Below are 25,029 nucleotides of genomic sequence, written 5' to 3'. Positions count from 1 at the left end.
TAACAACCAACGTAAATTGAGAAAACCCTTCAGCTGCAGCATGGAAGTATGCGTAGGACCAGAGCACCTTGCTGACCACGAGTGCTCACAAAACAGCACAGAACAGGAATGTACCTATATGCCAAAGCGTACCACCAATAGACCAAGGATAATTTGGACTAATAAGGCACACCCTGTTTGATCTTTGAACTACCAAAACACATTCTTTCAGCTACTCTGAAGACAAAATCCAAATGTGAAGAACCCGATTGAAATTGAACACAATTAAAAGCTCAAGTTTGCCAGCATACTTCCAAATGGTGCAAACACCGCAGGTGGAAAGGGTAAGTAGGCAGGGAGGAAAGGCCACAATTGAAGCCAAACCATAAGAAAAAGGTAGGACTTAAGAAGTCTGTTTGGCTAAAAGGCTTAGAAATGATCCCACCCAACACCAGTCTAAAACAGGGACTTGATGATGGTACATAAACCCAGCCCTGCACCATGAACCTCATCAGATTACAAAATCAACCGGATGACTACATCTACTAACTCGAGGTTTTGTCCAGACTTTATCTTACAGATAATCATATATTTACTCAATCCATAAACCTTTCCCTGCCCCTTTCCCTTTCTCTTGCGTATCCTCCATCCCTATCCCTGTCTCTTTCTGCCTCTCTAAACCGGTCTCTTTCTTTACCCCTCCCTCTATCTCGATCTCTGTCACGATCTCTCTCTCTGCTTCTCTCTCTTTCTCGGTAATCATCTCGAGATCCCTCTGAAGATCTCTCTCTGTTGTAATCATAATGATCACGATGCTCTCTCTCCCTGCCCCTGTCATGGCTGCCATCCTTATGTGAGTTGTACTCATCATATTGTGAGGATCGATAACCATTGTGCCCATCATCACCCCTACTTTTCCAATCAGATTCTCTATTCCTTTCATTTCCTCTCTCCCTTGCCTTCTCACGCTCGACCACACCCAGATCTTCATTGGCCCAGCCAGCTTTTCCACCAATTAGGACTGCTTCCCCTTGCTTGGCTTTGACCCGGAACTTCTTTTTGAGGTTTCCAAACTCATCATACATTTCTCCATCATCCTGAAGAATCAGGAACAAGCTGTCAGCAAAATTTCAATTCATAGGACAGACGAAAAGGCATGCATTTCAACTTCAGATCGACCTCTTCAGCTTCTCGGCGCCGACGTTTGGTTTCCTCGAGCTCTGCTTCATCTAGCTCTTTGTAACCACCAGCTCGTCCTTCCCTGAGCACACCAAGCAATTTTATATTGACCAATTTTCCATCCTTACCAATTCAACATGCAACACATACCGGTAGAGTCCCTACATAAACAGCAGGATTGCCAAGAGAATCACTTTCTTCATAATTACTAATTGAGAGTTCGGCAAAGACCCCAAGTAATGTAAAGTTTATGTGCTATTAAAAATTAATCGAATTCAATCTTCAACCAACTCAAGTTGCTCTCACATACCTGACTCCACCTTCATTCAGACCAGGCTTTGTCGTATTGCAAATATTGCACTTGGTCCTTTTAGCCCAATTGATGTTCTCACACCTGCGCAAGAGAAGCCACAAAATTGATCAAGTTGGGGACAGGAACAAGCAACTTGTAAACATGGTGTGTTTAGAATTGTACATTGGGCATGTCCAATCGTTTGGTCCAAAAAGTCCTGGTGGACCACCAGGTCCTCTGCCGCGATCACCTCCATCTGCCCCTCCCCTTCGACCCCTACCACGACCTCCCCCAAATCCACCACCACCACCAGCACCCGCAGGACGTGCTGTGCCACATCGATTGCAAACTCCTCGGAATGCAAAATTAACATTAGTGCAGCTGCCACAGACAAAATCAAGAAAAACGTTCATCATTCAGAATTTGAAAGCCTCCAACACCGCAAGACAGAGATCGTAAAACAGTGCATGTGTGTAACGTGTCAGTTCTCACATAAACACATGAAATTCTGTAACTTGTGAGCTCAGTACAAGGGGTTCGAAAGGGCTGCTCACCAAAGTCATCACAGACCTTGGATTCGGGCACAACCAATCTCCTTCCTGTTGCCAGGCCTTGCCTCCTGGCTCACCAAGACCTCTTCCACGGCCACCTGCCGCCCCAGTCCAGTTGCTATCTGCATCACCAACTGCTTCTGTAGTTGAGGGTTCCATATCATATCCCGCCAGCTTTGGTGCAGTTGTAGGTTCTGCACTCTCTTTATTCTTTGTCTCAGCAATATAGACACTAATTATGTTGCCATGAAAATCTTTGTTATTGAACCATTCGACTGCCGCAGAAGCCGCATATGGGTCCTCGTAAGTTACTGTTGCATCTCCTTTTGGAGCATTTGTTGACTTATCACGATAGATCCATATTTTTGGGCGTCCAGTCCGCTTATCCTTCTGTAAGGATGAGCATGTAAATGTACAGTTATGAGCCATGAAAGAGTATTTAAGTAAGAAGTGCACCTTTGAAGAACAGGAGAAAGGTACAGGCAGAAAAACAATCAAAGTTTATGAAACTTGGAAAGCTAAACTCACATAGAGAACAACTTTTAAAAACACTGTCTACTCTGTATGAAGTTTTTTCAGAAGGACATGGGGATGCATTTATAGCTACATACTGAAAAATTATTTAAAAGCTCAAACACTAGTCAAGATTCCAATTTAAACCACCCTCTACAAGTGGCACTAAAATACTTGCTTCACTTTCTCCTTCATACATGCAACTTGTAAAAGGAAGAACATAATAATCACTTGAATGGAGCATTTTACGTAAGACTATCAAAAGACACGAGAGGCAAAGTTCCCCACAGATATATTGCTGGCCCCTAGATTGGCGTCCCTAGCAGTATTTCTTTATTTGTATGGATGTCAAACAGGTATTTGTAAGCCTGCTTGGAAAGCCCATCTCACAATCTAAGTACAAAAGGCACACTGGCCTAGACTGCCAAAAGTAGTCACAAAGGAACTGCTAAAAACAACTCAGTGACAAGCAACTTGTGACTTGTAGAGACGCACAAAAAGCATCCATGGTTGTCTGTCACCTCAAGAGTCAACAGAGCGTCCATACACTGCTGCCACATCATAACTGCCTCTGTACAGCAGCTTCCATAACAGTCCTTCCGTACGTACAGGAATGCCATGTCATCATCCAGCCGAGCTGCCCTACGTCATCACTTTTTGTGACACATGCTGTTGAAATGTGAAGAGAGAATTTCTACGCCATAGAGAAAGCAATGACAAAAAGTCAATCTCCAAGTGTCAGCACAAACAGCCCAATCACAATCACTTCGCCACTGGAAGTGTCACCATCAGCATAAGAAATAACATAGTCATCATGCCTCGAAGTTCAACTACTCTCATTGTTGTCAACGAGAGTAGTTGAACACTCATTGTTGTCAACCAATCAGAGCAATGAGACTGACTACAGAGATTGACTCAAGATTGACACTTCGGTGGGCATATGGCATTACGACCCTGTGGATTTAGGCTAGAGAAACCTATCTCACACAATTCCCGTGACAATCAGATGCCTGGATTGGAAGGTATGCAACAATTTCACTCAGAAACTACCTGTTCCCATAATTATTAATGAGTGACATATGAATTAATTCATGTCAAAGTCATTTGCCTAGCCCAAAAATAAGGAAATACATAAGAAATGTAACCGGCATGCCACTAGCGAGGCGATAAATCAGCAGCAAACACACGACTGAACTTCAAAACTGATAGACACTTGAATTTTAAAAACAACTAAAGGAGAGACACGGAGTCCCACTCCCAGATGCATTGGACCAAAATTTAGCGCCCCTTATGGTACTTCTTTTCTTATTAATAATCCACTGAATTACAACTGCCGGAGAGTCACTATACAGATGTGCTGCGTGCAACCTTACACAAATCTAGTAAAAGTGACCCCAGGGCACTAATTTATAGGCACTGTGGCCCAAAAGCTCTCACCCTCAAAGCTTCTACTGTTAAAAAACAGGGCCCAGAAAGTCAATTGATTTCATGACGGCTGAAAATCTGCCACGTCTACACCATGTACAGCTGCCACTTCATCCACTTTTTGCGCCGCATTTTGCAGCAAGAATCGCCGCACATTTCACGAGCCTCCGTACAGTCGGTCCCTCTCTTCCTCTGTTTGATCGGTAGATCAACATTTTGTGGCATCCCACTCCCCCAAACAAAACAAAAAAAACCTAATAGAACAGTTAGCGTTGTCACAAAAACCAAAGCGTGCACTTAATATTTTGAAGTCAATTTACTATTCCGTGTAGGATTCTGCAAGACATGAAATTGAGAAAGCAATGCAGAAAAACGACACAGCATTAGGGACTAGAAGATGGGATAGTCCCCCCGGAGGGCCCCCCCTTGAAGGAGATTTGTTTTTTTTTTTTGAACTGTTACAAGCACAAGAACCGGAAACAATATTCACTATTCATGTCCCAAACGCTTTTCTAATGCATAAAAATGCATGGATTTGTGAGCCTGAGGCTGAAATTCATCATGCTTGTAGCCGAGCACGGCTATGTCTGCTTTGTACCAAAATTTACTGTGTGGAAGAAGCTTCTACTGTTATCTGCTCGCTTAGGGGGTACCCACACGAGTACTTCTTGGCTGAAAACTCCTCTTGAACTTCGTCGGAGTGCTGAAATTTCTGTTGGCAGCCAGTAATGCGCTTATCTAAGTACATCTATTCCCCAGAGGAACGCAGGCAAGCTCTATGGGCTGCCCTACGCCTTCACCGCGCTTCGTGATCTCTGCGCACCCTTCACGGACACCAAAGCAGGAAATCGTTGAGGAGAGAGAAAGAGGGCTGAACTGAGAGCTGAGAGGAGGCTGTGTGTGTGCAGACCCCTCCCAACAGGTAGCGTTGGCCTCTTTATTGCCCCTCGCATGAAGATTTGGCCATTTGGCACTGCATGAGGGAGAGAGGGAGTGCTCGCAAACTTTCTAAGGTGGCCATTCCCATTTTCTCACACTAGGAGATCATTTTTTTTCAGTTTATTAAATTTGGATCCTTTCAAATTAGCCCGGCCACTTAGTTTAAAATGTTTTATACTTTACACTTAAAAACGTTTTTGACCAATCTAAAGCATCATTAGCTATGTCATTTTCATGCATCTCCCGAATCAACCTGTCTGTTCCCATCGAGACGTACTTACATTTGTGTCTGGCTGGCCACTTCCTTGGGCAGCCATAGTGAATTAAATTGTGACTTTTTGAGCGAACTGGGGACGTCATCTTATTCATGCGCTTGTTATGGTCTGTTATGCACTGTATCCGGCTATAGTTCTATTTATCATACTATTCGGACACGGATAAATTTCTAGATGGCACATTGCACTAGAAAATTGACCCGTCTTTTCAAATTATTAATCGGTACCAATAAATTCATAAATTCATTTTGTGTGCACAACATAGCAGCTATGGTACGAGACAGGACGTTTAATACGTGGTGTACAATACGCATACTAGACGTATTTTTGAGAATCAAAAAAAAAAAAAACGCCAACTTTTTTAGTTATGATACTTTAATAAGGACAAATGAAGCGGTTCATGGACCTCCTCAATGACTCTTCAGTATTTAACCATAGCATACATAAACAAGCACCATGAAGCTCTAAAACACAATTGATCAATGTCACGTGACACGTCCAACCCTATGGGTTCGTGGACAAGCTACAGCATGACCAGGGTTCAATTGAATCGGTCTAGGATAGGAAGTGATCTGGCACTTTTGTGAGTCTGTTCGCAGACCGTGCATGTCCAGACACTTAGATAGATGCATATCCTCTGGTTGTACACAGCATGACCATCAGATTCCAGTCAAATCCCATCAGTAGCATTTTTACAGGGCATAGACCTATTTTCCCTATTTTTGACATTTTTCACTTATTATTTTTAAGTGACTTTTGTTGGAAAGTAGGTAGGGCAAATTGAGTAAGTTTTGTATAAATAGAAACCTAGCACTAGCACTTTCTGGCAGAAGAGGCCGCAAGAGCACCTTGCTCAGCAGGCAACTTCTCAGCAAGACCCCCCCCCATCAGCAAGGCTAGCATTTTTGCATCTCCAAGGACCTAGCGTTTTCATCCACAGGCAGCCCGGCGTTTGTTGCACAGCATATCAGCCCCGGCAACAGCAAGACCCATCAAGAAGCCTAGCGTTTTGCATTTGCAGGACAACCGGCAGCAGCAGGACCATTTTCAGTCCTTGCGTTTTTGCATCAGCATAGCGTTTTGCAATTTCACCGCGACAGAACACCAAGAAGCATCAGCGTTTTCAGTTTTCAGCCCTTAGACACAACAGAACAACCCCCGAACCTCGCAGATCTCACCTTCCCGCAGCAGATCCTCGCCGCACGGTCAGATCCCGCGAAGTTTGCAGATTCAGCACGGAAAACGCAGATTTCAGCATCTGCGTTTTCAGCGCGTCGTCGTCGCATCGTTGTCGTCACCGACATAAGAGTCAGAATTCAATAGATAAAGATTTGCAGTTTTCAGCCCTTGGCGTTTTCAGATTTCAGCCCGTCTCGTCGTCGTCTTCGTCGTCGGCAAGTCCAAAGCATTGTAGAGATTTGTGCAATCAATAGTAGACCCCTCTCTCCATAGAGAGTGGGGCCCTTGGAGGAGGGTTTGACAACTTCCCAGTGTCGTATTCTTGTCTCTCTATCTCTCAGTCTCATGCACTTTCACGCACAGTGTCCATTCACTTTGTTTGTGTCCATTGCACTCTCTCATTAAGAACGGAAGGCTCTCCCTTCCATAAGAATAAAAGGAACCTTGAGCACAGTTACGAGCACTCATCTTGAGCAAAGTTCCAACATTCATTCCGCTGCACCTAACCATCAACTACGAAAAGACATACGTTTTGAGCAAAAAAACGTTAGAATAGAAAACGTTATGAGACGTATTGTACGTTTCAATACGGGACGTCGTATAAATAAAATACGCGTATTTTAGCTGCTATGGTGCACAAAAATTATTTTCATTCATCTGTAGCCGTAGTTTAAAAAAATTACAAAACCCAAAAGCTAGCACTGGAACTGCCAAAAGCTGCCAGTGACTTGCAGAAATCCGTACAGCCTACCACGTGGCACAGTCAGCACAATTCACGGAACTTCCATACAGTCACTACCACATCAACATCCGTATCGTTTGCCACGTCAACATGTCAACATGGTTTACAGAAATCCTCTTCAGAGTTCAAGTTTTGGGTTTTTAGGGTTTGAGGCCCCACGGCTGGTACTTTGAAGTTCGTTTAGGATCATTTCTTCAGTTTCTCTTGTCCACTAGGCCATTTCTCTTCTAGTTGGGCATGCCGTGTCATCGCTTTGTGACAAAGATGCAGAGCAGAGCTTCAAATGTTATGCCGGGTTGAAGCAATATAAAGAAATACCAAAAGAGGTGCCACAATTTGACACCAGTGCACTCTAGGGGTGGAACTCCGCCACTCCGTGTCTCGTGTGAAGTGTCTCTCTTTCTGTTCAGTTGTTTCAATGTGAGAGCAGTTTGTTATCATCATGGAGAGCCTTTCCCAAATCTCTCTCTCTCTCTCTCTCTCTCTCTCTCTCTCTCTCTCTCTCTCTCTCTCTCTCTCAAATGTCCCGTCTCTTTCTACCTGAGTGATCTCTCTTCTCAAAGTGTGCCTTGTTCATGTAGGTGGCAGATATTCTAGATCGGAGTCGAGATGTCCACCAGATCACAAGCCATTTTTGTCTTCATTGCATCTTCCATTGCCACCTTTGACACCAACTACAGCTAAATGCTCCCCAGACCAAAGTTTGCATCGTTCAAAGCCATATACAACCAAATGCTCCCCACACCGCAGTCTACGTCACTCGAAGTTTCCAGTTACAACTAAACGATCCCCAGACCGCAACTTACATCGTTTAGAGGTCCAAATACAACTAGACAATCCCAAAACTGAAACCAATGTCGAGCAAAGGTTCTAAAACAATATTGAAACCGGGATTAAAACTAGAATCAAACAAACTCAATTGGCACCAAAAAAAATTCAAAACAGATTTAATCTATTCTAAACAATTTTCAAAGAGTAATCTTAAACAGTGTTCCAAAATTTATGTTGGGTCAAGCATGATGGCTGAAGATCCCACGACTTGGAAATGTTGGGCTTAATGTCACTTTATAATAAGTTAAAAACATATTATAAGAGGTGCTTCGTATGAAGATAATTCCTAGGCTTGAATACTGGTGCTACACTATGGGAACTGTTACAAGGACGTGGCAACTGCTAATCTTAGTTGTTGGTTTCTTTCCGATGATTTTTGTTTAATTTTTGAAACCCTCTTATTGAAGTTGCAAATGGCCAGACGTTGTATGACCAGTTAGACACAGTAATTCCACCCGCAGATGAGAAGTTGGTCGGCATTGGACTTCGAGTAGTAGAAGGGTGTCTAGGCTTAGTTCAAAGTCAATTAGGTCCCCTCGCCGCACTTAATAAGTTGGTGGATAGTAGGAAACAAGGTAGTTCTCGTTTGACTAGTGAACATTGAGGACAGCTTTTGGGGCCGTTTGGAGCGCAAATTCAACTTGTTTAGCCACATTGGATGCTATGTGCTAGCCTATAGGGGTCCTTGAGCTTTGAATGCTCCCCCTTGACACCCATCATCCATGTCACCTAAATTCTAATGACACTCCCTCTCTCCCATGCTCTCCCTCACTCATCAAGAGTCATCATCCATGCTCTCCCTCTCCCTCTCCCTCTCTCATGCTCTAGCCTCTTCCTATTTAAGAAATGCCTCTCCATCTTGTTCTCCAACACTTACAAGCTCTCAATGCTCCCATGTTCTAGCTCTAAAGTGACAAGCTCTAGAGACTAGAGTCTTGCCTCTCCATCTTCTCTCCCTTGGGTCTCTCCCTCTCAAGCTCCCATTGAAGCTCTCATAAATCACGTCTCCACCTTTCTCCGACCCCCACCCCACCCTGCTCTCTCTCTCTCTCTCTCTCTCTCTCTCTCTCTCTCTCTCTCTCTCTCTCTCTCTCTATTGATACTAGTAGCTACAAAGTATATACTAGTAACTACATAATGCCGCCTCCTCTTCATGAAGTCTTTGAGAAGCATTGTCGCTATTTTGAGCGGGTAGGGGACAAGCAAAACGCTTGCAAGTGGTGGTGCAAATATTGCCCAAAAGGTATGACCTCTTCCGTCACCCGTCTCATCCACTTGACAAAGATGGAAGGACAAGCGGGCCCATGTCCAAATATCCCCGAAGATATCCTTGAAGAATGCAAGAGAAAGTACCTTCCATTGAAGACATGCAAGGGTAGAGTCACCTCGGATGACCTTTTAAGCCCCAATTTTGGCCTATTTTCACCCCGAACGGACATTTTTCTCGGAAAAAATACCGAACGGACTCCAAAATCCACCAAATTTTGTAGGCTTGGTCCTTGATACCCAAACATCATTGCCACATGTTCACATACCATTTTTGACCACTTCTAGGGTGGTGTACGCATCACCGCAGATCAGGCACCGCAAATAGACAATTACCGCATGTGTCAAACTTCCCGGGCAGGATGAGGGTGCCGACACCTCCCACTTGCATTATTTACATTCTAAAAAGCTCAAACACATTCCCTGGAGCCAAAAGAAGCTACCTGGAACCATATCTAAGGCGCCGACACCCTATCCAGGCACGTACATGTGCTCAGCTGTCGGCACGTGAACCTAACTATTCACAATGTGTACACGTTCCATCATTCTTAAAACTTGAAACCACTTTGCAAAGCTCCAAAATGCATATATTTACATCTTTTTGTACATATGCCCATGCATATACATGCTACTTTGTACATGTCACGATTTGACTATGTTATAGTATTACATCTACTCCTAGTTGCAGATACACAAAGTGCCATGCCAAGGAGAACCCCTACGCTTGGATGGTCACACCCCTTCGCCCAAAAGACATGTCTCTTCGCCAAAAGCCACACTCCTTCGACGATTGGTCACACCCCTTCCCTCTACGGGTGCGACTCTTCGCCCAATGGTTGCATCTCTTCGCCAAAAGGATGTGTCTTTACGTCTAAAGTCGCGAATCTTCACCATGAGACGTATCTTTTCATTTGTCTCTCTTCGTCTCCTATATAAGGAGCCCTTGTATCACACATTCAATCAATCAACACAAAGTCTTCTAAGTCTTGTTTCTGAGTTCAGTTCAAGTTTCTTAAGTCTTAATTATGAGTTTAAGTACTTAATTAAGGATTAGTACCTAGAATCCTTACAATGGTATCAGAGCAAAAAAAATTCCCGGGACCTGAAGGTTGTAAGCCTCTCACCCTCGCCGCTACCCTCTCCCCCCCCCCCTCTACCGGAGTTTCGTGGAAGCAGAAGAAAGATGGAACATACGACCATATGAGGTAACATGATTTTTTTTGTTCCAATTCTATAAATAAAAGACAGAACACAGATGTGTGTGCGTGGCGTACCCAGAGAGAGAGAGAGAGAGAGAGGGGGGGGAGAGGGATTTTCTCAAGTTCTTCCCACTCCTTCATCTTCTCTTGCTTCCCCCTTCTCCCTTGCTCGTTGCCTGCAACCTCCTATCTTGCCCTCGTTTTTATCTCAAAGCTCCTTCCTTGGTCGTCCGAGCCCCTCACTTGAGAGCCTTGCTTCTCCTCTTGGTCGAGAGCGAGAAAGAGCGTGTTTCTTCTTCTCATCCTCGATGCCAACAATACCCTTGGCTCCCTCGTCTTCTCAAGCCATCCCTTCGTAACACACCCCTGTTATATCCCGCTAATTTTATTCTTTTCTTGTCACGTGCACATCTAACCCTATGTGTACGTGGACAAGCTACTTCATGACATGGGTTCAGTTCAGTTCAGTTCAGTTAGATTAGGAAGTGATCTGGCACATTTGTGAGTCTGTTCGCAGACTGCGCATGTCCAGACACTTAGAGTAGATGCATATCCGCTGGTTGCACACAGCATGACCATCAGATTACGATCAGAACCCATTAGGAGCATTTTTACAGTGCATAAACCTATTTTCCTTATTTTAGCCAATTTTCACTTATTATTTTTAAGTGACTTCTGTTGGAAATCAGGTAGGGCAAATTTGACAAGCATATATAAAAGAAAACCTAGCGCTAGTGGATTCTGGCGGAAGAGGCAGCAGGAACCTTGTGTTCGACACGCACCTTCTCAATAGCACCCCCACAAGATACCTAGCGTTTTCTGCTGCAGCAACCTAGCGTTTTCAGCATTACAGATCAACCAACGTTTTGCATTTGCAGATCCTCTGGTTGCCACAGCATGACCATCAGAACCCATCAGGAGCATTTTTACAATGCATAAACTTATTTTCCCTATTTTAGCCAATTTTCACTTATTATTTTTAAGTGACTTTTGTTGGGACTAGGTAGGGCAAATTTGACAAGCATATATAAAAGAAAACCTAGCGCTAGTGGATTCTGGCAGAAGAGGCAGTAGGAACCTTGTGTTCAACAGGCACCTTCTCAGCAGGACCCCCACAAGGCACCTAGCGTTTTGGAGCAGATAGCTAGCGTTTTCTGCTGCAGCAACCTAGCATTTTCAGCATTACAGATCAGCCAACGTTTTGCATTTGCAGATCCTCTGCCGACAACAGATGACAGATCAGCCCTAGCGTTAGCAGTTTGCATCAGCAGATCAATAGCGTTTTTGCAGATCAACACAGAATTCAGCCTAGCGTTTTTGGATCAACAGGACAAATCAGCATTTAGCAAATTCACCGCGACGGAACCGCTACAAGCACCAGCGTTTTCAGTTTTCAGCATTCAAACACAGTACCACAAGTCCCAAACCTCGCAGACCTCACCTTCCTGCAACAGATCCTCGCCGCATGGTCAGATCCAACGTAGTTTGCTGATTCAACCCGGAAAACGCAGATTTCAGCATCTTCGTTTTCAGCGCATCGTCATCGCATTGTCGCCATCGACATCGTCACGACATAGAGATAAAATTCAGCAGATACAAGATTTGCAGATTTCAGCCATTAGCGTTTTCAGATTTCAGCCCGTCTAGTCGTCGTACTCATCATCGTCGACATCGTCAGCAAGTCCAAAGCATTGTAGAGATTTGTGCAATCAATAGTAGACGGCTCTCGCCATAGAGAGTGGGGGGCCTTCGGAGGAGGGTTTGACAACATCGTGGTGTCGTATCTCATGCACCTTCATTCACAGTGTTTATCCACTTTGTTTGTGATCATTTGCACTCTCTCACTAAAGAAACGGAAGGCTCTCCCTTTCGTAAGTAAAAGGAACCTTGAGCACAGTTCGGAGCACTCATCTTTGAGCAAAGTTCAACATTCACTTCCGTTGCACCGTACATTGGTACCAAAGCTTTGGCAGTGTTCTATATCACTCAAGGAAAGAACCACAAGAAATTTTTTTTGCTTGTTGCGGTCGCACGTAACCCAAGTCTTCTTGGGCGTGTCGATTCCTAATCGTGTTTTTGAAGAGTGACACGAAACCCAAGAAAGAAGGGCTTGTCCAGTCTCCCCTTGTTCTCTTTTCACTCATTGAGAGCGGACCGTGCACTTAGCGGCCAACCAATCGACGTAAGGTGGGAAAAAGCAACCTTGGTGTGAGCGCAAGGCCACAAAGGGGTGTGCCCGCGGAAAAGAGAAGAGCTTGGGTGAAGAGAAGATCCTTCTCTAACCCAGATTGCAAGCTAAAGAAGAACCTCAAGCCCCTCAAGAACTGAAGAACCTCAAGAACCCAAGAACCCAAGACCCACACGAACCCAAGTTCCTCATGAACTTAAGAACACACGCCTTCAGTGTATGGTCATTACCCGAAGCAGAATGGATACTTCGCATGGAGGTGATGAGCATGGCAGTGGCGAAGAAGAATTTTCCCCACCAGGAGGTTTTTCTGAGCCTCCCCCTTCCCCATCTACGCCACAGATTGCACCAACTCCTATGGAGGCTTTGGTCAAGTCGATGATGGACATGATGACACAACAAGAAGCAAATTGCGTTGCCGAGGAGCGTGAACGCCAAAAAAGACAGGACTCCTTGGATCGCGAAGCACGCTTGGCGGCCGAGGAACAAAAAGAAAGAAAAGCAGAACGACAGGCAGCCATGGAGCAAGCGCGCTTGGCGGCCGAAGAAAGATAGGCAGAGCGTGAGGCACAGAGAGAACTACGCATGCAAGAGTGGTCCGACAAGGCTCACCTCAAAGTCCGAGCCAGCCAAAGATGTTGGTAGTTCATCAAGTGGCGCAAGCCGAGATTCGAACTCCAACAACCCCGTCACAGAGGTGGTCACGTTCAGTAAGTATGATGGTAAGATGGATGCTAGTGTTATTCATTCTTGGTTGCATCAATTTAATGCTTATTTTACGACAACTAAGAAGACAGGGGATAGCAAGGTTTTTCCAGCAGCTATGTATCTTGCCGGTGATGCCATCAATTGGTACCACGCATGGCAAGAGGCACAGTTGGCCGCGCACCTAGAGGAAGCCGACGAAGACGCGCCCCTTTCCTTCACGACAAGCCTGAGAGTTCGAGAGCAGCTGAGGAACGTGGCAGAAAAGGCAGATAGAAAAGCAGAATTGGTACCACATGGCGTGGAACCTGCACGGAATCTAATGAATGAAAGTACAAACTTTGCCGCTTTTGGGGCAAAGTGAAGGATCAGGAAGCTCTTTTGAAGGAGCCAAGCCAACTTCTTTTCACTTGGAATTGGCAGCTCGATTTGGAATTACGTCCGACAGACTGACGCCACAAGCGGAGGTAGTTTGACTGGCACCCGGATGGGATGTTGCCATTACATCGAGCATTGGCAAACTTCGTTTGCAATGACGAGTGTTGAGGGCACGCGAGTGATGTTCTACTCAGGATCCCTTGGTACCACAAGAGCTACGCCGTGGTTGACTACTGGGCCGAGAAAGCGACTTTGATAAATGAAGAGCTTAGAGATTGTACTTGATGAACTTCAGTTTCTTTACTCATTCTTTTGGGAGAGAACTAAACGATGGATAAAGGTTGAATATGTTTTGACCAGATCAAAAGAAGGCCAAGATTTTTCTCCACACTCATGCCGATTGTTTTTCAGAGGGCCTGAAGATCAGACCATTGACCTGATACCTAGAAGCACGCCGGCCACCTTACCGTGTGAGCCAAGTACAAAATGAAAAGATTATGAACCAAGTGAAAGACCTCTTGGAAAAGGGTCTTGTCTAGACTAGTACTTCACCGTATTGCTCTCCACTGTTGTTGGATTTGAAGATAGACGGATCTTGGAGAATCTGCATCGATTATAGAGCTCTCAACAAAATCACCATCAAGAACAGATTTCCAATTCCTAAGATCCATGATATACTCGACAGGTTACAGGGATCCTCGTGTTTTAGCAGGATTGACCTGAAGAGTGGATATCATCACATCCGAATCGCGCGGGAGACATCTACAAGACAGCCTTTCGGACGACTTTTGGGTTATTTGAGTTTTTGGTGATGCCTTTTGAAATTTGGCTTAACCAATGCTCCTGCGACATTTAATTGGATGATGGACGGGATTTTTCATGAGTACAGGCTATTTGTTGGCACTTCCTTTGATGATATCATTGTTTCTCCAAGAATGAGGCAGAACACAGAGATCGTCTGCTTCAGAGACTTTTTGGGACACTTTGTCTCAGTAGCAGCAGGAGTGCAAGTGATTCGGCCAAGATAGACACTATCCGTGATTGGCCCGATTTGAAGAATGTCCATGAAGTTGGAAGCTTCTTGGGACTGTGTTCGTACTACAGACGGTTCATTCGAAAGTTTGCAGAGGTTGCTTCCCCTTTGCATATCTTGATACAGAAAGGAGTCCCTTTCTCGTGGGGATCCATAGAGGTGACTGCCTTTCAGACATTGAAAGAGAAATTGACTAAAGGACCAGATTTGACTTTGCCGGACTTGCAGAAGTCATTTGAAGTATTTTGTGATGCTTGTGGTCGTAGTCTGGGTGTGGTCTTAATGCAAGAAGGCCATGTCATTGCTTACGAGAGTCGATTGTTCTTTAGGCCGGAGATAACAGCACATATATATGAGAGACCGCTTTTGCCGGTTATCCATGCTCTTACTCAATGGCGGCATTACCTACTCGGAGCGGATTTTACTGTCTTTACAGACCATCAGAGTTTGCGCTACTTCTTGTAGAAGCAACTTTCGGAAAAGCAGATGCGGTGGGCGAACATCTTGTCCCAGTTTCACTTCCAGATTGTCCACGTGCAGGGACAGAAGAATGTGATGGCAAATGCTTTGTCTCGGAAACCGTTGGTTCTTGCTATTTCCGCGATACATCATAGGAGCTTCGAGGATATGGTCGATCAGTATGCCACAGATACAGATTTTGCAGATATTTTCACTCGGATACGAGATGGGGAGACAGTAGCTCGATACTCCCTTCGGGAAGGCTACTTGATGAGAAAGACTATGTTGTGCGTTACACAGCCGTTGAGGGAAAAGGTTATAACTGAATGCCACTGTCGACTGGATTTCCTTCCAATTAATTGGCAAATCTGCCTTGAGATTTGTCGTACTTCACAGAAAGGCCTTGTCTTGCTTTATAGCGGGTCACCGCGGCATTGCTACCACCATGAAGGGGGTAGAGAGATACTTCTTTTGGCCGAGACTCGAAAAGGATGTGGAAGAGTTTATGAGTTTGTTTTGGAAGGCAATTTGGGAGAACATTGGCACGCAGTTGCAGTTCTCGTCATCGTTCCACTTGCAGACTGACGGGCAATTTGAGATTGACAATTTAGTGGTTTTAGATTTATTGAAGTCTTGTATCTCGGATCTGAAGACTCAATGGGAAAAGAACTTACCTTTGGTGAAATTTGCCTACAATAACACGATACACTCTTCGACGGGGAAGACGCCATTTGAGATTGTTGAAAGTGCTGCGAAGGTTCCATCCTTCCTGAGCACGAAAGATTAGATATTTGAAGCGGATAAATATTCGTGAGATTTGGATACGGCTTTTGCCAAGGTTCACGAGACTTTGCAGAAGTCTCAAGAACGAGAGAAAAAGGCAGCGGATCGCCATCGTCGCGACTTGAAACTGAAGGAAGATGATTGGGTGCTCTTACGTTTTGAGAAGGCACACCTATGAAAGAAAAAGGGAAAGGAGAGGCTTTTTCCAAAGCTTAGTATGCGATACTACGGACCTTTCCAGATAACTGAAAAGATAAATAATGTCTCCTTCCGATTGAAACTGCCAGATACTTCGAGGATTCACAATGCATTGCATGTGAGTCTCTTGAAACCTGTTAAGGGTGATGTGCCTGATGATGGAGAGCCTGATGAGCAACCCGAAGTGGAAGAAAACGAGGAGATCCTTGTTCCTGAACAGATTTTGGCACATAAGGATACGAAGACTAAAGGTAAAGTCCGAAGGCGGTTCTTGGTTAAGTTCAAGAACTTTCCTGCATTTGATGCGAAGTGGATGGAGGAGGAGGACCTAGCAGATACTCCTCGAATCGTGAAAACTTTACCTCAATGTTTTGGTTTAGCATAGTCTACTCCAAACGGAACCCAAAAATTCAGCTTGGCCGAAGATCTGGTGCAATGGGATGCACAAGAGAGGAGTTACTCCGCTCCTTTGTCAGCAGATGCCTTGATTTTGATACTAAAGTCACTGATGTCTCTTTGAGCTTCAGGGATACTGAGAGCTGACAGTATTCTGCTGGATGACTTTATGGAATGGAATTCCTGATAATGATACTGATTTGTTCTTGACTTCTTTTGAGTGCAGGAACTGATAGACGAAATGACTGCAGCATTTTGGTCTGATTGATCACGAATAGACATGGTTGCAATAGGGGTTAGTCAATCGGACATCAATGAGGTCCCGATTGGACCTAGATGTGATTGCTAGCTACATTGTCAATAAATCATGGTCTAAGATCCGAATGAATGTTGAATGTTATGTGATGTCTTGTGATGTCTCGTGATGTCGTGTGATGTGACTGTCGATTTTGTACATGTGCTAGATGTGTGTTCCTAGTACGTAGGTACTAACAGTCAGTGTCTACTAAGATGGTTTATGGCTTTTGTCGGTTTTGCAAGCGTAATCGCCGTCAATTACAATGCTTTCAAGAGGGGGGTACGTCACAACGTGATGACGTGGCTACGGACAGCAAAAACCCTAAAATTCCTGCCAAAAACCCTAATGTCCGAAAATCGCGAAGCCTGAAAATTTGTATTTTTATTTTTATTTTTTTGTATATGAGCGATGCAAATCCTAGCTTTTTGCTACGCAAGGATTTTGGATGAGAGAAAGAGAGTTGAATTGCTTTATTTAACTCTCATTGAGAGAGAGAGAGAGAGAGAGAGAGAGAGAGAGAGAGAATTTGCTTTTGCTTTCAAGCTTTTGGGGCTCTGTTTTTGGGCATCCCTTGTAACCTTTAAATTAGTGGTGAGGGCCTCGCTTCTCAGAGTATCTGACGTAGAGTCTAAGAGTGAATCCCGACCCACTCTCTTGTACTTTGAACTGATTAATACAAAAAGAAATACCGAAAGGGGCACCAGTCTTTGGGGCCAATATCTCTAGGCACGGAACTCCGCTGGGCCAATGCAAATCTATTGTGATCTGTGAATTGTTTGAAGTGGTTATTTGGTGCTGTCGCAATTGATTCTTGACTTGGAGTGTCCAAGTCTGTTACATTTTACTACGCCGGAATATCAAGAGTTCCAATCTGGACGAAAGAAGAAGCTAACTCCTTGATCAAAACAGCCGAAAGGAGAAGCTAACTCCTTGATCAAAAGAGCAGAAAGGAGAAGCTAACTCCTTAATAAAAAGAGCAAACTACTTGTCCCTCGGAATGTCTCTTGGAATGACCCTCGAAATTTTTTTAGCTAACTTGAGTTGTTTTGCAGATATGTTGTAATCGTGGACGATTACTCTCTTTCAAGAAGGGGAGATGTAACAAACTGCTGACGTGTCGAAACCATAATTCTGTTGAAACCCTAACCCTAAAATCAAAAACCCTAATTCTGTTCGAAAATTAATTCCGCAAAAACCTTAACCCTAAAATCAAAAACCCTAATTCTACCCGAACTTTCATCTTTGATCTCAAAGACTCAAAATGGGCACGATGGCATTTGGACTGTCATTGACAGATTTAGCAAGCAAGCTCACTTCATTCCAATAAAGAAAACAGTCAAGCCTGATCATTTAGCGAGATTGTTCATTGCTTAGATATTTTGGTTACATGGCATGCCTGAGACCATAGTCTCTGACAAAGATCCCCGATTCACGAGTTTGTTTTGGAAGGCTGTTTGGGAGAACATTCGCATGTGATTGCAGTTCTCATCATCATTCCATCCGCAAGGCAATGTGAGATAGCCAATTCAGTGATTCCGAATTTATTGAAGTCTTCCATCTCAGATCAGAAGACTCAATAGGAAAATATTTGCCTTTCGTGGAATTCGCCTACAATAACATAGTTCACTCCTCGACGGGGAAGGTGCCATTTGAGGTAATCAATGGTGCTAAGAAGATCCCTCCCTTACTAAGCACTGCAGACAAGATTTTTGAAGCCGATCAGTATACGAGAGACCTGGACACTGCTTTTGCCAAGGTTCGCGAAGCTCTAGAGAAGTCTCGAGAGCGGCACAAAAAGGCAACGGATCGACATCGACGCGACCTGAAGTTGAAGGAAGATGATTGGATGCTCTTACATTTTGAGAAGGCGCGCCTAAGGAAACGAAAGGCAAAGGAGCGGCTTTTTCCAAAGCTTAGCATGAGGTAACATGGCCGTTTCCAGATTAAAGAAAAGATAAATGATGTATCCTTCAAACTCAATTTGCCAAATACTTGGAAGATTCACAATGCATTTCATGTGCATCTGTTGAAACCCTTTAAGGGTGAGGAGCCAGTTGATGGGGAGCCTAATGAGCAAACCCGAAGTGGAAGAGAGCGAGGAAGTACTCGTTCCAGAACAGATTTTGGCACATAAGGAAAGAAAAATGAAAGGTAAAGTGATTCAGCTCTTCTAAGTGAAATTTAAGAACTATCCGGCCTTGGATGCGAAGTGGATGGAGGAGGAGGACCTAGCAGATACTCCTCAGATTTTGGAGCTTTACCTTGAGGCTTTCAGTTTACTTGCGTGAAAGTTGCTACTCCGAAAGATCCCACGGATCAGCAAGGTTGAACCTGGTGCAGATGGGACTACACAAGAGGGGAGTCACTCTGCTCCTTTGTCACAGATTACCTGGATGGAATAGAGCCACTGATTTTCCTTTGAATTTCAAGGGTACTGCTGTGCTGACAGTATTCTACTTTATGACTTTATGAATGATGAAAATGGGAATTCCCGAAATTGAACCTGAAGGGTGGGTACTCTCTCATATGATTTGCTTGAGTGCAAAAACTGAAAGACGAAATGACTGCAGCATTTCGGTCTTGAGAATTTTCAAGTTATAATTTGTTCTAACTTATGGACAATTGCCGAGGGGCCAAAGGGACACTTAGGCATTAAAAAAAAACGTAAGAATTGCTAACGTGGATGGCTATACGAACGCCCGCGATCTGTGTTGCTAAAGTTGCCTGTTGTACGAAATTCCGCGAATTGCGCTGACTGCTTTGGGCGGCAGCTTTTGGCACCAGATGCTTTTGGAACTTAAGCTTTTCATGTAAACTGCTTTTCCAAGGCCAAGAGCATCAACAGTACCCAGCACTTAGCCTCTCAAGTACCAAGAATCCCCCACAGCACCCTCGATATCTACCGCACTACCCTTCAGTATCTCAGCAGGACCAAGCATTTGCATCGAGTTCCCATTCGCATTTCAGCATTTAGTCATTGTATCAGCATTTGTGCAAGTAATAAAGAAAGTATTTGCTCTGACAACAAAGCAAGGGGGTTGTTGCTAAATTTGCTTTATCTGACAGAAAAATAATTCTAAATGAATTATTGGATTTATAAGCGAGGGTTCTTTCGCTTGGAACACCAAGAAAAATAATTCTAAATGAATTATTGGAATTTTAAGTGAGAAGGCTTTTCTCACTGGAGACGTCCGAGTACAGATATTTCTAGTGCGTCATTCAAAGTAATGACAAGAGCACTGTGAGCGGGAATATCTATAAGGTCACCAGGAACGGGTACTTCTGATGCGTCACATCGGGTGGGTGACAAGGAGGATCGGAAAGAAGTATTCGACCATCCAAGAAAGGACATTTCTGATGCGTCATAGAATGGGTGACACAGAGCATCGCGAGGAGATTGTACCGTAAGTTCGGTAGGAAAGGACTAGGTGATGGCTATTCCTGATGCGTCACAAGGTGGGTAACGGGGGCATCCGAAAGGGAATATTACATAGTCAAGAAGAAATTCAGAACTACGTTAGATTTGTGCACAAGGATGAACAAGCACTTGAATAAAAGGCACCAGGGTTTGGGGCCAATGCTCTCTTGGGGTGGAACTCCGCCACTCCCCATCTCGTGTGTCATGAACTCTCTCAGTTTAGTTGTTTTAAGTGTTTTAAGTTGTCTCATCTATTCTTTTCCGCTAGCACGTGGTGCCCTCCCGTTACACGGTTGCTCCTACTTCCTGTAAAGAGCCTAGAGGACCTATCCGGTCTTTGAAGGATGGTGTGGCAGACGACTCAAAGGCTGTTCATCTATATGATATTGATACTCGGTCACGAGAGACATGTATGTGTTAAAGGTGCACCTAAAAAGGGTGAATCGGATGACGATCTCTTTGCAACCACGAGCAAACCTCCTCTCAAGACCACGCAGCCAATGGATCTCGCATCTACCACGACAGATCTCCTAAGAACCGAACTCCTACCGCGGACCGCCCATCGAACGGGCACGGGAATAAACTGCAAGTAGGGGCTTTGCACAGAGGGGAAGGGGAGTGCTAGAGAAAGAATATGAGATTGCTAGTAAATAGAGATAGAAAGAGAAAACGCTGGTGCATGAAAACGCTAGAGACAATGCTACAAGTACTCGCTAGAGAGAGGTCTAGCCCAAACACTGGAATCTTTGCACTAATGATATGATCAAAATGTACAAGGGGAGGGTTGCGTATATAGGCGAATACCAAATTTGCCCTGAAAACCCGACGACTTGGTAATAAGTGTTGCCTCACATCTTTGAATTCACGCGGTTTGTTCAGCATCGGGTGTTGAGAAAGGGTGTTAAATTTACACCACCCTGCTGCCTCACATAGGTCTACGGCATACTTGTACAGCTAGTATGTCTCCGAGCTGGCCACCCATGTATAGGTTGCACTTTTGTTCAGCCGTCCAGGTTTGGGGCGGCCACCCCCTTGGGCACTCATATATATGGGGCCAAGGGGATACCCATCATACATTGTATTGGCAGGTCTTATGCTCTGGTAGTCATGGGGGGTTGATCGCCCCCTCTTCCCTACACCAACGTGTGTGGTCTACTCTCTCTCTCTCTCTCTCTCTCTCTCTCTCTCTCTCTCTCTCTCTCTCTCTCTCTCTCTCTCTCTCTCTCTCTCTCTCTCTCTCTCTCTCTCTCTCTCTCTCTCTCTCTCTCTCTTTCTTTTTTTGGGAAAAGTCAGGGCTGTATATTACTGAGTACAATATAATCCCCAGCGGATGCCAAAATAGCCTATCACGTGGGGTGTACAAGCTGAATGTATGGGTGAGAGCCACTATAGTGACAACTCGACTAGAACAATCTCATGGTGGTTTGTGTGATGAGTGGAGGAGAAACCACCGAGGGGGGGCATAATGCCATGTAATCTGGCTACCTGTAAGTGTGTGGAGGAGAAACCACCGAGGGAGGGCATAATGCCATGTAATCTCTCTCTCTCTCTCTCTCTCTCTCTCTCTCTCTCTCTCTCTCTCTCTCTCTCTCTCTCTCTCTCTCTCTCTCTCTCTCTCTCTCTCTCTCTCTCTCTCTCGCACACGCGCACTCTCACAGCCACCACTGGACAAGAATCTGTATGTTGACTTCTTGCATTGTGAGACTGACTTTGAAGCAGGTTAACTCAACTAGTTCCTGAGCCGATCTCGTACTTTTCCTATAACCTGTAGCTATTGATGACATGCCTACACAGCATTGTGTACAAGCGTTAAGAGCTCTCACACCTGGTCAGCTAACACAAGTTTCATGGAGCTGGCGGACACAGATGGTCGTTTCATGATCCCAACTTTGCCAATACTTGACAAGATTGTCCATGGACCCTATGGTTCTCTGTAGAGAGGCAGTGTGCTTCGCTGGTCGTGGACTGGACTTGCACATTCCTTCCACACTCCTTGGAGGCTCCGGATCCTTGGTCTTGTTGTGCACCCAAGTGGTCCCAGGATCTCAAAGGAGGTGTTAAGAGCTTTGGAGGTCATCTCCTCGGTTTTCCGACTAAATCTATGAGAGGGGGCTTCTTTGTGGCTATGCCCTATGAGGCTCTACTGGATCCTAGGTATGAGGGGCATTTCCCATATTTTTTCCAAGTCAGCCACTTGTTGGCACTTGTTGGCCTTTGTTCTGGCACCTTATTTTCTATGCATCGAGTCTTAACTATTTATTAACTATATTAATAAGTCGTGAGGTTTGGAGACCAGGTCATGCATTATGCTCTCTCCCCTATATAGGGGAGGGTAGGACACCGACTAAAAAAAGTCCAACACAAAAAAGAATGGACTAAAATTGCTTAAAAAGCAATGTAAGGTCAATCTGGCTATACAACCGTGGCATGTAGCCTAAGATGCCACCAGCTCGTGATGACATATCTTCAAAAATTGCTTTTAACAAGAGTTAAAATTAAAGGACATAGTTCCAATTGTACTCAGATTTTTTGAAAGTAGTGGCTCCAAGCAGCAAGACCAACTGTACGCTTTTGCTTCTTAATAAAATAGATAACATCAGCACGGGATCCTACCTTACACATCCACAAATCTTTGAAAGGAACTCTGCCTCTATTCTCTCTTGCGGCTTGCAAGGTTCCTTTGGAGCAAGTGTCTGCAGTTTCAAGTTCTCTCTCAAGTCCTTTACGTGTTTGTAAAGCCAACCAGTTTTACAGTTTATAAGACCCCTCCATGAGTAAAAATTCTAGATTTAATGAAATATAGCACAGATACAATCATCCAACAAAATCTCCTCCCAATCTTCTTTAGTCCTCTGTAATATATATTCTTGGGTTGTGAGTAACGTTAAGCAATTTAATCAAATCATATGTATAATTTGTGCTACTCTCCACAACCATCACTCTTTTTACGATTGTCTCGACAGGGCTCATAAAAGATAACACTAATTGTGTCGAGAAAAGCGAATCATCCACCATGGTATATCCACAATTTTAAGATCAATAGCATCCTTGATTGTGATAGATAATTTGAACATTGGTCGACAGCTGCTACACTCTTCAAGGTGTATCCAATATTTATGCAGTGTTGGGATGTCCATGGTATCTTCTATTTCCATTATGTAATAATACAAAGAGGGTTAAAATTATGCATCAAAAAGAGAGAGAGAGAGAGAGAGAAATGACAACCGATCAACTCTACCCTTTGAAGAGGCTTCCAAAGCTTCTCTGGCAGGTGTATAACTGAACGCTATCTGGAGAAGCACGGAGGCTAGGTAATAAGAAAAAAAAAGAAAACTAGCCCTTATGCAAACATGAATGCACAAAGTTCCAACCCACGATCTGAAAACCAGGGGAATAAAAACAAGGGCAGAAGAACACATGGAAGAACTTTCTGCCTTTTCTTCTTTTGTTTTTTTTGGTTGGGGGGGGCAATCCTCAGTAACACACGCTTGGGGGGGGGGGGGGGGGGAGAGAGAGAGAGAGAGAGAGAGAGAGAGAGAGAGAGAAAGAGATCGTGCACCTTGAGGACGCCGATGGTGCCGAAGTGCTCAGCCAGCAAGATCTCGTCGGTGCCAGGGGGCAGATTGCAGACATAGATAGAGTTCGTGGAAGGAGCACCCACCATGGCGCGACGCAACTGAGGAGAGGAGATAACAAACTATCCCAGTAAAGCCAAGACCCCCACTCGAGAGTCGACACACACAACCTAGACTGGTGAATACGTGATTCAATTGGGCTGCCCACAAATATTTGGGTTTGGCCTTGTCTGCACACAACCTACACTGTTGGGCTGCCCACTGGCCTTGTAATGTGTGCATATATCTTTTCGGCCTGCCCAAGGGGCAAAGTTGGGTTTCCTTTTTGCTAATGAAAAAAAGGAACCACTCTTTAGCTTTCACTAAGAATGGCTTTTGGTCGCAAAAACCTGGAATTGATTGGATCTATAATGGTCATTATTTGCATAAACAAAGTGCAGGCTACAACTCACGAGGATGTCATGAAATATGAAGAATTATGGCTTGTTAAAGGAAAAGAGCATGGATGCATCACCTAAGCATTTAAAACTAACAAAGCAAAATGCATTTTCATACGCATGGAGTACGGCCAGCCTCTCTCTCTCTCCCCCTCTCTCCCTCTTTATCGTGTGCAAAGGGGCTTGTTTTTGTTTTGGACTTTAGCCTTCATGTCTCAGATTGCGACACGTGTAAAGGACTCCCCCTTCCGCCATATTATGTTAGTAGATTATTGTGCTCTTTTCTTTTAAAGAGTTCACACGTAGTATTCGCATTGTGATTTTCACATGTAGTGTGATTATATTGGTTTTTTTATTATAATAGTCTAATGTATTTCCTTTTGTCTCCTAGATCTCATAGGAGGCATGCAATATGGTTTTATCATTTTATTTAGGATGTGCAACCTGGAGAAAGGGCCATGTGGAAAAATCGGCCCCCTCCAATTCCAAAGCAAACCGGTCAGATTCATATAAAAGCAAAGTAAGAATCTCTCTCTCTCTCTCTCTCTCTCTCTCTCTCTCTCTCTCTCTCTGTGTGTGTGTGTGTGTGTGTGTGTGTGTGTGTGTGTGTGTGTGCGCGTGCGTGCGTGCGCGCAGTCAAACGGTCTCTGTGATTGTTTGCTCGATGGGTAGAAGCAAGTGAAACCTAAGCATAGCTAAAAAATGTAGCATGTAAACAGTCATCCAAACATTTGAGAGAACCTCTTAGCGAGGTCAAATTAGGTCCAAGAGATTACAAATTTCAATGTAGA

The 25,029-nt window shown here is 44.3% G+C and overlaps 1 protein-coding gene across 2 annotated transcripts; it reads right to left on the bottom strand.

The window, feature by feature from the left end:
* Positions 1-232: 232 nt before the first annotated feature.
* TAF15 (TBP-associated factor 15) lies at positions 233-24,001 on the bottom strand. Of its 2 annotated transcripts, none has more exons than XM_086493547.1 (6): positions 23,786-24,001; positions 1,943-2,391; positions 1,634-1,831; positions 1,469-1,552; positions 1,159-1,240; positions 233-1,076 (listed from the first exon to the last, which is right to left on the bottom strand). In XM_086493547.1, exons 1-6 carry the CDS (start codon positions 23,888-23,890, stop codon positions 576-578), a joined length of 1,419 nt encoding a protein of 472 aa, XP_086349673.1. In that variant the 5' UTR covers positions 23,891-24,001; the 3' UTR covers positions 233-575. The 2 variants fall into 2 exon arrangements, with proteins under 2 accessions (XP_086349673.1, XP_086349674.1); XM_086493548.1 differs by having other exon boundaries at positions 2,021-2,391; positions 23,786-23,996.
* Between the last annotated feature and the right edge of the window lie 1,028 nt (positions 24,002-25,029).

The sequence above is a fragment of the Adiantum capillus-veneris genome, chromosome 21, assembly GCF_014529385.1.
Source record: "Adiantum capillus-veneris isolate H3 chromosome 21, ASM1452938v2, whole genome shotgun sequence".
NCBI lineage: Eukaryota > Viridiplantae > Streptophyta > Polypodiopsida > Polypodiales > Pteridaceae > Adiantum > Adiantum capillus-veneris.
This window is presented reverse-complemented; position numbering and strand designations above follow the sequence as displayed.